The sequence below is a fragment of the Neocloeon triangulifer genome, unplaced genomic scaffold, assembly GCF_031216515.1.
Source record: "Neocloeon triangulifer isolate White Clay Creek 2 clone unplaced genomic scaffold, ASM3121651v1 ptg000017l, whole genome shotgun sequence".
Taxonomy (NCBI): Eukaryota; Metazoa; Arthropoda; class Insecta; order Ephemeroptera; family Baetidae; genus Neocloeon; species Neocloeon triangulifer.
The window spans coordinates 2421539-2433632 of NW_026775559.1; the positions used below are offsets into that span (position 1 = coordinate 2421539).

At 36.6% G+C, this 12094-nt stretch overlaps 2 protein-coding genes across 3 annotated transcripts; one reads left to right on the plus strand and one right to left on the minus strand.

Moving 5' to 3' along the window:
* The first annotated feature begins 540 nt into the window (after window positions 1–540).
* On the plus strand, window positions 541–4491 carry LOC132203117 (kelch-like protein 41a). Of its 2 annotated transcripts, none has more exons than XM_059630619.1 (5): window positions 541–772; window positions 1271–1424; window positions 2317–2465; window positions 2546–2747; window positions 2810–4491. In XM_059630619.1, exons 2-5 carry the CDS (start codon window positions 1281–1283, stop codon window positions 3674–3676), a joined length of 1362 nt encoding a protein of 453 aa, XP_059486602.1. In that variant the 5' UTR covers window positions 541–772; window positions 1271–1280; the 3' UTR covers window positions 3677–4491. The 2 variants fall into 2 exon arrangements, with proteins under 2 accessions (XP_059486602.1, XP_059486601.1); XM_059630618.1 differs by having other exon boundaries at window positions 542–772; window positions 1264–1424; window positions 2810–4490.
* LOC132203119 (acyl-CoA Delta-9 desaturase-like) lies at window positions 3962–7948 on the minus strand. The gene is made up of 6 exons (XM_059630620.1): window positions 7724–7948; window positions 5775–6064; window positions 5590–5720; window positions 5331–5536; window positions 4850–5035; window positions 3962–4759 (listed from the first exon to the last, which is right to left on the minus strand). Exons 1-6 carry the CDS (start codon window positions 7768–7770, stop codon window positions 4441–4443), a joined length of 1179 nt encoding a protein of 392 aa, XP_059486603.1. The 5' UTR covers window positions 7771–7948; the 3' UTR covers window positions 3962–4440.
* Between the last annotated feature and the right edge of the window lie 4146 nt (window positions 7949–12094).

The following is a 12094-nucleotide window of genomic DNA, read 5'->3' on the forward strand; positions in this document are numbered from 1 at the left end:
TAAATTTTCAACCATGAAAGAGCTAAATTGTGCATATGTCCCGAGTTTCCAACCCATATGCTCGACTTTGACCTTTTTGCACATCTGAATTTTCAGATTCATTGTCTATGTCTATTATAAGATTATATTAAAAACCTGGATTTATTTGCCGCTGCCACAACAATTAAACAAACCTCCTTGAACAAACCTTGCACTGTGACCTGCCGCGCCGCCAATCAGAGCGCAGCAGGCAGTGAACTCCTTGCAAGCACCTGAGCGCCTCGCCCAATCACATGCATTCTCGCACCGACGACCGACACCAACAAGACCGACACCTTGTTGACCGACACATTGACTTAGCGTGCACCGCAACCAAACCGCAACACTCGCGAGCAAAAACCCTCGTCTGAACCCAACTTATGGGTTCGAATTTCAATTCCACAACATCCTGAATGTACAACACACGCCTACTTCAATACATATACAACTAAAAAGAATCTTCTGGAGTTTAATTTAATTATTATTTTCCCTTTTGTGTTGGCCAGCCTGGCCCATACACCCACCCACAAGAAGGACAACAAAAGTACAACACCCTATTACACACCCATAGCAAGACAAAAGTTAATTGTTTTGGTTGGATGGATTTCGAATTTTTAGGATGAAAACATTCCTTATCTGTGGTTCTCAACTATCTTAAGTGTAGAAATTAATTGTAGCTTGTAGGTATATGTATGTACCAGTGTTAAAAGCCTCTCTCTGTCAAAAACAAGACCGTTCGGATCTTGTACACGAGGTATGTATGTATAATTATGTAGTATACTCAAATCTCAAACGACGTCGTGTGCAGGACCTCGATTTTTAAACGACAAATATTTAAGGACAATGTTTGCCACCTCGGTCTCGAACGGCCTTCGAGACCGTTCGAGGTCATCGTTTGACACCTTCGGCTTCGGGGCCGTTCAAAACCGTCAGAGGCCGATCGAGGTAGTTCGAGACCGAGAGATGCAACAGGTGCCCCTAAATATTTGTGATAAAAAAGGCTTCTAAATTCTAAAGGAAAAGGGCGACAGTTAAGAAACGTCTAGTCGGTCTAGTTAAATTGCATTTAAATTATTTCATTTATATTTTTGTGTTTGCACTGCACTGAATATAGATTAAAAACTCGTGAATTTTTTTGCCAATTACATACTTTTATGGATTTTTTTTTTGCTATCGCGAAACATAGTGTGATCTGGCGTTGCCATTATGCATATATATAGTAAATTAAATATATGAACTACATAGTATATAGGAACAAAACCATGGCTACGGAAGGCAAACCTGATCCGGATCCAGCCTCAACTGATTTGTGGCCATCAAGAATAAAGGAAGAGTTAGCTTTATTGTATGCTGAGGGCTACTTTTACGACTGCACATTTGAAGCAGGTGGTGGAACTACATCCAAGGTTAATTTTAAATTTAGCTTGACTTGAAATCCTGGAAAATATTCTCTAACCCTGGCCCTTCTGCACATTTATGATTAACTATTTAAAAAATTTTGAACCTTGTCCAATCTTGCATCGTAAATTGGATTTTTATTTAGGAAATATGTATAAAGATTTTTTTAAAGAAATTTCACGATTGGAGTTTGATCCATGGGGCTTGAATTTAAAATCGGCTCTTCCTCGCGGTGGGTTATTTGAGTATAAATAGTATAATTCGTATAATTGTTCTTATTTTGTAGGAAAACCATTTTGTCCTGCCTTACATGTTTTGGTCCTAGAGACAGAGAGAGTATATGGGGGAGACGAACGCTACGCCCCCTTTTGAGTTGGCTGGCAAGGAATACATGGGAAAGATAGGACGCGACCGCAGCGCCGACCTGGTGGAATTCATTTCAAAGCTCAAATCCGCTCTATCATTTTTCATGTATTCCTTGCCAGCTAACTCAAAAGGGGGCGTAGCATTCGTCTCCCCCATTATACTCTCTCTATTTGGTCCCTAGGGATAGCTGTTTTAACAACTCGAAAATACCCTCAGAGGAAAAGCCGATTTTAACTGTAAACAGGAAGATAACATGAGAGTTTAAATATTTTTTTTTTTTTCATAATTGTAAATTATATAATTTTATTTAAACCTCATTACTGCAATCTTTGTTACATTATAAAAGAAAAAAATAAAACCATGAGAGTACAATAAAAATAATGTTTTTTGCAACAACGTATACATATATTATTGATATTATTGAAATGAAAATCATTACGTGATTATGTTTTTTGTTTGTTGAGTTCAGTTGAGTTAATCCTATATTTTTGATAAAATAAAATATTTTTAATCGTTTTTAACGTATACTTTTAGGTCTTCAAGTGCCACAAATTGATGCTGGCAAGAGCGAGTCCTTTTTTTGCAAAAATGCTGTATGGGTACTTCAGTGAGTCGTTCAGAGACAAAGATGACCCCATTCAAATCAGCCATGTTCAACCTGAGATCTTTGATCTGGTGATGAAGTGTGTTTAATAAATATTTTTTAATTTTTAACTATGTAAGGTAATCGCCTTAGTGGTCTACTCCATAATTAATATTACAGATATATTTACGGTGGTGAAACTGACTTCAAAGATGTGGAATCAGCCTGCAAAGTCTATGTAATTTCTCACGAGTGGCTGATGAACGACTTAATGAAAGCTGCCAAGGATTTTTTTAAAACGCCCAGTCCTGGAGATGTCATCAGCGTGCATGAAATGTACAAATCCTTGAACGATAAGTCGCACTCTACATCGCTTCTTGCTGTACGTTTTTAATAGTGATAAATTAAATTTGTAATAAAATTTATTTTCATTTTTCTCTACAGGAAATTGCCTCTAATGCGAGTGCTGTTCTAAAGTCAACTGCTTGGTTGAAATCGTCTGCATCTACGGTGCATGAAATTTTTCAAATGAAGCATCTGAAGATTGATTCTGAAAAAGAACTATTTGAAGCTTTGTATGCTTGGGGAGCTGCTGGTTGTAACAAGCAGAATGAGGAGAAAATCTATGTGGAAGAAATCAGAGCTAAGACAAGGGATGCTCTGAAACTAATCCGCTTCATGACAATGGATGCAGATGAATTTGGAGAACTTTGCAAATCTGACTGTGCCAAAATGATGACCGACGAAGATAAGGTGAAAGTTTTCATGAGCATAAACTTGGCAGACAAAAGCCTCTTGCCTAGTGAATTTGCAGCCGTGCAGTACTTTAGAAAATTAGAAAGCAAAGAATTGCACAAGTTTACTATAGTTAATGTTAGTTCAGGCACTTACAGTGCAATTCAATTGAGCTGCAGCAGCACTAAATCAGATTTCATATTTGCATGCCAAAATAGCAACTATTACTTAGAAGGTGTTCGCCTCGAATGCTTACTCCAAGGATCAGATGTAGACCTCATTTGCAATGTTACTGGTGCTCACTCACCAAGAGTACTTTCTTCTATTTCTTTAAGAGGACAGTTTCAAATAAAGGGTTCGAAATGGTTAACTTTCCCACAACCAGTGCATCTTAAAGCAAATGTCTTTTACACCATATCTGTTCAATATTTACAAACGAATCTTGTAAACTCCATCTCATCCAAATGGGGTCAAAGGTTAGTTTGGAATAGCTGCGACTTAAACCTGTTACTGCCAAATTTAAATAATGTTCTGGTAGACTTCAGTGGATTGGCTGCTTTCAGGTGCCCAAAATAGTTTGTATCAAATCTCTTGGCAAATAAAGAGTAAAAAAAAAAATCAAATTTTATGCTAACTATAGTATTAGTAGCTGAAGAAACATATGAAGCAATGAGAATTAAACAGTGCAGGGCCAGACTGGGGCTCTGCGGCCCATCAGGCGATATCATTAAGGGAGAGGGTCCAGTTCGGCAGTACATTTTACATCACAAGACTTTATGTTCAATTTTGCCACAGCCCATAATTATACTGACTGCCCCACCATCCGCAGTCTAGGCCCGGGATGATGAATAACATATTTAAAAAAAAAATTCAGAAATGTTCTACTCATCATCCTTTTCCTAACTTAATCTTATAATAATTCAAATTTAAAACAAAATCAATATCACCTTCACTAAAATGCCTTGCATTGTTGAAGAAACTATAAGTGCAGCAAAAATGAAAAAATAATGCAGAAATTTATTTTCAATTGGATGGATATTGATGCCTCAAAACTGCTTGGCCTTTTTATTGAAACAGGCGTATTACAACATTTAATTCCGCGCTCAAGTTTATTATATGTTATGAAAGTAATCAAATTATTATATAATATCAATGACTTCGATCACTAAAAGAATCCAGCCAGCAGACCCTGTATTTTTAGGCGAATCTTTTCTATTCGAGAACCACCTTGAACTTTTTACATACAAAAATCAATTAAAAAATCTCAACACAAAGTATGGTTTGGCGCAAATAAATTATGTTCCCATGTACATGCATTCAAATAAAAAACTTCAAGCAGCTCATTTGTCTTTGCTGTTCAACTCGACAGTGGTGTTTTTCTGCTCCTCTGTCATGTCTCTGTCGCCCCATCCCCACAGGTAGTGGGTGCCATCGCCGGTTCTGAGCACACGCTTCTTGACCACATCACTTGGCACGGTCTTCATGTCGTAAGCCCATCCAATTTTACCAAAGAAGTCGATGAACGCCGTTGTGGCGTTCAACCTGTAGTTGCCGAGTTCAGCAGTTTTGTAATCCCAGGGAAAGACGTGGTGATAGTTGTGCCAACCTTCACCCATCGCCAAAGCAGCCACAGAGAAGTTCTCGGAAGGATTAATGCTCCTGAATAGAGATAAAAATAAATAATAATTTTTATTTTTATTAATCTACCAGGAAATCAAAATAATAGAATGTAAAAGAAAAAAAACTCACTTGTCGTAGGGCTTGTTGCCAAACATGTGGGCAAAGCTGTTGACCATCCATGTCACATTCAGGGTGATAGTGTATCGGAAAAGGGTTGCGCCGAACCACGAAACGGTCCAAGATTCATTCCACATGAAGACAGGAATCAAGGTGGGAATAATGAAGCAGAACAGTGGCATGAGATACAAGTAGTATCTGGAACAAACAAAAATTATTGATTATAATTTTGTTCAGATTCAGAATAAAGTTAGTGTTAAATTTTAAAAGATTTTAGCAGATTTTAGATTGCGGTTTTTAAAATCTGATTTTTCATATTATATAATCAATATATTTATATCAAAAATCAAGTTTTATCCAATATAAAAAATACTATGCAGATAATTCCCTTTTAAAGAAAAAAAAAACTAATACCTAAAATATCATTAAAAAAAATTAAAATCAGTTTTATATTTCAATAAATCTCAAATATTATATAATTTAATACACATACTTCTTCTGGAACATGACAATTTTGTCTTCCTCAAGGTCCTTCAAGCTGATTCCACTGCCCTTTTCAATCACCAAGGGGTGCTTGCGGCAGACGAGCCAGCCAACGTGGGAAAAGAAAAATCCACGCTTGGCGTTGTGAGGATCAGCATCAGTCTCACTGTACTTGTGGTGCACACGGTGGTCGCGAGCCCACTCATAAATGTGATTCTAAAGATTTTCTTAATAAATTGGAACAAGAGAAGGAAAATTTTTCAAAATACTTGAAAGGCAATTGTGTTGAAAATCATGAGAATAATTCTCAGAGGCCACTTTGCCTTGTAGCCGCGGTGAGCCCAAAGTCGATGAGCTCCAGCTGTAATGCCAAGAGCACCAGCTTGGTACATAAGGACAGCTGTAAAAATTAAGTTAATATTTGCATGGAAATTTATTTTAATTTTTTACTTACTAAACAAAACGGTGGCAAGTTTTGCTGAAGTGCAGAGCAAGTATAGCCCGTAGGGAGCAACCAAGTGCAAATAGCCAAGCAGAAAGACGTTGCGCCAACGGATAATGACGCGGTATGGTTTTGTGGTCGCCACCTTCTCCGAGGTCACAGCGTTGTCCTCGACGGGATTTTTGATTTTGAGTGCGGACACCATGTCCTGGTCTTCTTCCTCGTAAAGGACGCCGGTGGGGCCATCAGGCTCTGTGGCAGGGCGTGGTGTGATTGTGTCTGGGCCAAGGGAAGCAATGACGCTGAAAGCAATGACGAGTTCCAATATTACAAAAATTTGCTTAGAAATCATTTTAAATTATTTAAATAATAAAAAAGTATAAAGATGTTGAGCGTGCTCATTTTTTTTTCTTTATATAAAATTGCACATTCATTATATTATATAATAGGCCATGCCACCCTGGGTAGATGGTGACGGCGACCTTTGACCCAAGGTTATCAAAGTTCAGGAAATTATATAATTGAAATATTGCTGTATAATGAGGATTATTTTGTCATATCATTTGTAACTTTTAAATCTCATCTATCGCACCGTCTCAGAAACAAAGCAATCAGGCAGCATTAAGTATTTACATATTGACCTAGGTTTTTAAGGAGCATCGAAAATCGCTCAATCAACGAATTTTTTTTTAATCAACCAACATTATTTCTCATAAGTTAAAAAAATACTGTACAAATTAAACGTATTTCAATTAAATATTTTTTCTGTGCCTAATTTTCTTTCAAATCGTATTTAAAAATAATAAAAACAAAATTAAATAAAAATCAATTTCTATCAGTATAGCAAACAGGTATGCAATTGATTGAGCAGAAAAATTGATTTGGTGTCATTATGTATTCAGCTGAACTGTGACCGTGCGCATTAATGTAAGGAGCAGACTCTCAAAGCATGCACAGCCATGCACAAACGGTGCTCTAAGCACATGTAATTTGACCTCAATGACCTACGACTCCTATACGAGTCACCCTAAAATGTAAGAAATCTCATTGGCACTCATTGCGAAAGAGAGGCTTGTACCGAATTAGAGCAGCTAGCGGCTCTGGAAGCTTCTTAACAGTCCATGCCGAATAAACTACAAGCGAGTCCACTGCGTTTTAAATTGATCGAATGTTCCAGAACGTTCTTTCCAATCCAGAGATTATTTAATTCGCATTGCTTGTAGGTATGACCTTTGAACCGATGCTCACGTTATATGGTGCAAACTGAGAGATTAATCAATAAATCTTGTACAAAGTCTGAAAATTTACGCCACTAATCGCGTGTCACACCCATGCTCAGATTGCTCAGTCTGATAATACTAGATTATATTGCATAATAAAAAAATGCAATATATAGTTATTTATCTATAGATACAAAATTTCGTTTGCGTGTTAATGATAAAAAAATTCAATAATGATAAAATGTGATTAATTTCATATAAGAAATATTTCTCTCATAATAAAAGCAAGATACTGAAGAGATGTGAAAATTAAATTATTTACCAATATTTCTACATAAAAATAGCATTTTTTGGCAGTTCTTAACAACGAAATTATTGCATGATTGAAAAGGAATCCACTTTTTTAATTTTTATTGGGAAATTGTTAATTATTTTCATTATAATATTATTTTTATTTCCTAGTAGTCCAGAAACTAGTTTTATTACTTTTAAAATTAATCCACTGGAAAATATTAAAACAACTTTTGAGACCCCAAATAAAAATCCAAATTCAAAGATCTCAAACTTGTATCAGAAATTGCAAAATTTTCTCAAAACAGTTAATGTGGATTGCTCATTATTTGGTTTTTAGTACATAACTTACATAAATCAGTCAATTAAAAAAATAGCAAAAGTAACCCATTAACATTGAACGAACAAAAGAAGATTTGTAAATTAAGATAAGCTATTTGTATGTCTCACCTTTCAACCTTGTTGCACAGCTTCTGCAAATCTTCGATGCTGGCCATGATTTTTCCTCCAGAGGTGTTTTCAGCAATCAAATAGCAACTCGGTATGGGCGACTAATTATATTTTTGCAATATAAAGCCGGTCGCTCATGCCACTATCGATGCAGCACCAAGTGCAGATGCAGAAGTGAAGATCGATGAGATGCAGAGCACGCGAGTTGAAAGAAGAGAGAAGCGCGCGGGTCGCAGACGATATCGACTACCCGTGGTGCTGACACGGCGTCACGTGACGCTCCTCCGCACCGGCATTCATTGGCGAAAACGCAACGCACCACGATCACCACATGAGCAGCGACCAAACCAGCTCTCGCTCCCTTTGGTCCCCGCACTGTGGGGCTGCATGTTGCCAAGTAGTGGCTGCTGCAATTAAAAATAAAACTTATGCAAGACAAGGTCATTGACTGCCTCGTAACCACTTTTTTGCACCGCGCCAAAAAGAATAAGTGCAATTTTTTTTTAAATTTTTGTATCCATACCAATACCAAATCTACACAAAATTTCTTTCTACATTTTATTGATTAATTTCTCGGAGATTTTTTTCATTACCGATTTAGAGATTAAGTTTATAATGACCAGCGCCAATTGAATAGTGCATGTTTATTTTACTTTTTTTAATGCTCCATTTTGCTGATTAAAATGTTTTTCGAAGCTCTTTCAGTGACTTATTGAGAATAATAAGTTGAACGTCTTGTTGTTAGGTAAAGTGGCCAGGGTCAATATCAATACGTCAAGGTCTGTGCGTTCTGCACAGCTGCAAAGTGTGTGATGAGATCGGGTGATCGCATCACCCACTTATCTCGTGCGCGCGGCAGTCACTGCAAATAACAGTGGCTCCGGCGATGACGTAATAGTAACTTGCATTGTCTTTCCTTTGTTATTATGTAGAAATATAATAACATTATAGTCGATACTTGTTTTTATTGTTGAAACTTGATTGGATTTTGCGTAAAAGATCTATGCTTGAGCAATAGGAGAGAAAAAAATGAAAAAGAAACATGAAAAGAAAATTTCAATTGCTTAATTCATCAACGTCAATATTTTCATTTTGAAAGTGTTATAGTTTGATAAGTTCACAATTTAATCACACATTGGCAATTTTTTATATTTTTGTCTAATTTAAATATTTTCAACTTTTAACTTTTGTAACCTCATTGTGTAAATATAATAATTTAAAATTCAATTTTAGAAAATTTTCAGCAAATTGTTTTAAATCATTTTTTACCAAATTAAATATAACAAAATAAGATAATTAACTAATTGTAAGTAAGGAAATTGTTTACTGGGCTACAGCTTGTTGATGTTCAATAACTGTCTTTAGTGGATTACTTTTTTTAAGAACATTATTTTTTAAATGTTTTAATTTTTAAATATAGTTGAAAGCATTAAAACGAATGTAAAATATAATCACATGTGCTGAGATGCCAGATTTATTACTATTTGAAAAAAAAATGCTTTCCCAACAGTACTTTCCTTGTTCTGTGGTTTTTTTTCTAAATTTGGCTAGACAGGAAAAGCCAAAAAAGAAGTCATCAATTCCAACAGTTATAGATATCAACCGCACGAAAAAGGTACCGACAGCTCACACTTAACTAACAAAATCGCGCAAGGAAAAGTATTCGTGGCTAATTTTTTATTATACTCTCCGATGCCGCCGAGTGTAATTATTATTAGACTGTCCTAATTAGTTCAGTGAACCCAACACTAGTTTTTTAATCCCAAGAAATCATCTGCGAAATTAATTTGTCCAAATTTAATAATAAGATGTGGAGAAAATGAAGCGTGTACCTGTTGAAACGAGAAAAATAATTGAATCACAAAAACAGGCGCTTTATTTTTGCAAACAGGCATTAATCTTAAAGTTGGTTTTTGTCTGGGCGTAATTACTCCGGCAAATACATACGTTCACGGAGAGATGAAGCAGCAAAGCAATTACTGGCTTCAAGTATACGCGGCAAAAAGAAGTTGCGCCAAAAAAGCCTATAAGGGCTCATCACCAAACAATACATCATGTTCGTATTCACATTAACCACATCACAGGCCCGGCAAGGTCGGAGCGCGGCTTCCAACGTAAGATCTTCTCCAACGTTATTGTGATAATTCACGTGCCCTGCCGCCCGACGAGATCGAGTATTTTGAAATCAGTGGTCCATGGCAAAGTGTGAATAATGCCGAGCAATTGAATTTTGCGGTCCGTCTGCCCAATATACACTCCCGCGTGCGCAGACCGCAGGCTTTGATTTTCACGTCGAAGAAGCAAATTCACACAATACCATCTCACACGTGATCAAATAACAAAAAGAGAGGATAATTTGTTTTGCTCTGGTTGCGCCACACACGTCTCAAATTATTGTATACAATTTTCTCCCTGATGCTTCATATCACTCTCTGTCGGAGCCAATTTGCGTCAGTTTGCGAAATTGACAATTATTTGCAAATGCGTTTGCAAAAGTGCAGTTATACGCAAAGCCCACTGATAAAAAATGCATGGCTTGATCACAATAGTTTTGGTAAAAATAATTTTTATCACAACTGTATGATCTCACCAATTTTTTGCCATTAATTATCTTTTCATTCTGCGCATACAAAAAAAAAACGATTATAATATAATATACCATTGATGAGAACAGAAAATTTCAATTTATACATTCCCCATTTCACCTATTGAGCTTTTGGCTTCATCCGCCATCGAGTACAACAATCAAACAATGCCACACATGACTTTATTTACAAGGTCCCTTGCCTTAATTTACAAGTGATTTAAATAGATTGAAATTAAATTTAAACTAATAATTATTTTTTTTAGATAGAGTCGTGTGGATTTTAAAGATTTACAAACACTCTTGACGCACCACCGACTAAGTTTGTAAAATACTGAAATTGTGATAACTTAGCCTAATTTTTTTGTTTTGCTTGAAATCATACAGTAATAATTAATTTCAAACTGAATATCAAGGTTCGCGCATCAGAACAATTGAAAATTTTTTCGATTGTTGTTTGAGCTCTCTGATTGGGTGCATGTAAAGTTGCACCCAATCAGAGCGCTCGGCAACAATCAAAATTTTCTAGTGCGCGAACCTTGCTGAATATATAATTGCGGTAATTGCGTTGGTTTAATTTTTCCCTCTTTATTTAAAAGCTAAACCAGAGCGTACAATTACTTTTAAGGTTATAATCTTTCACAAATTATATCACTCATATATAAATGATTCAATTTTTATTTTATGCAGGTGGTGCTGTTATATTTCCCCAGTTCATGGAAACCAGAAATAAACGATGTAGTTAATCGTCAATAAATTTCCTCAATCCTTGGGCTAAACCGCAAAGACAAATATCTCAGGCCGGCTGGAGAAGCAATTTTTTTTGCCGGGGAGTTAAAACTGTACGCACATCTCTAGTTAAAACAACCAGTTTTATTCTTTCATTCTCTTTATTCGGCAAAGAGAAAAGCCATTCCGTTAAATCTCTGCCCATTCCGGGTAATGGAGAGTGAAAAAGAAAAAGACGTGTTTTCGGGCGCAAATTAACATATTCATCAGGTGCGCGCGGTGGTCGTGTGTCAGGGCGTGCTCCTGCGCCGCCGACCGACTCCTCTCTTCTCAATAGATATGTGTTCACTAGCTCTTTTTAGACCTCGCAGTCGGCACTCACTCCTTCCCAATGCGCTCATTATTCTTTTTTCCTCTATTTGATCGCTGCCAAAGACGAGCAGAGCACCTGCTCGGCACTCGCCCGCCGCACGGCGCGCAAGCCCACATTACTTTTGGTGCCTCCTTAAAAATAAAGCAGCGTACAAAAGAGTACTGAAGTATTTCACTAAAAAAAATTAGACCTCCCCATTAAGACTTTAATAAAATTGAGGGACAAACTTTCAGGAGCTTCAAGGTCTTGAAAATTTTCATATACCTTTCAAAACTAATTTTGAAGCTTGTGCAAATAAGTTGCAGACCAGGTATCAAGCAAATTTCTCTTTTCGTTTTCTCGTTTTTAAAATTTTTTGTTAATATTTTTACTCTCTGTTATTTTGTTGGAAAATCTCTCATTAATCATATTAATTTATTCAAAAAATTAATACATTTTAAAATGAAGAACGGGCGGGAGTGTGCTGGATTGTATATTGAACGAATAACGAATCATTCTCAGCATTGTATGTTCATGGCGGCGACTGCTGTCTTTTGCTTTGCCGTCTTTTATGATTGTGTGTATTGTGAATATGTGTCTATCCGAACATACGCATGGAGCCAAAGCGGCAGGTGCCACGAGAAAGAGAGACGGTGCGCCACTGCAGACACACTCTCGCGCAGGATGCTCCTTTTTATCTCAGCCC

Bases quoted from the DNA above. Each gene is read 5' to 3' on its own strand.
- LOC132203117 (XM_059630619.1), top strand. From the start codon at position 1,281: ATGGCTACGGAAGGCAAACCTGATCCGGATCCAGCCTCAACTGATTTG. The intron at 2,466-2,545 runs GTGTGTTTAATA...TTAATATTACAG, and splicing joins ATCTTTGATCTGGTGATGAA to ATATATTTACGGTGGTGAAA. The intron at 2,748-2,809 runs GTACGTTTTTAA...TTTTCTCTACAG, and splicing joins ACTCTACATCGCTTCTTGCT to GAAATTGCCTCTAATGCGAG.
- LOC132203119 (XM_059630620.1), bottom strand. From the start codon at position 7,770: ATGGCCAGCATCGAAGATTTGCAGAAGCTGTGCAACAAGGTTGAAAG. The intron at 5,721-5,774 runs GTAAGTAAAAAA...TAATTTTTACAG, and splicing joins ACTTGCCACCGTTTTGTTTA to CTGTCCTTATGTACCAAGCT. The intron at 5,036-5,330 runs GTATGTGTATTA...TGTTTGTTCCAG, and splicing joins ATTGTCATGTTCCAGAAGAA to ATACTACTTGTATCTCATGC.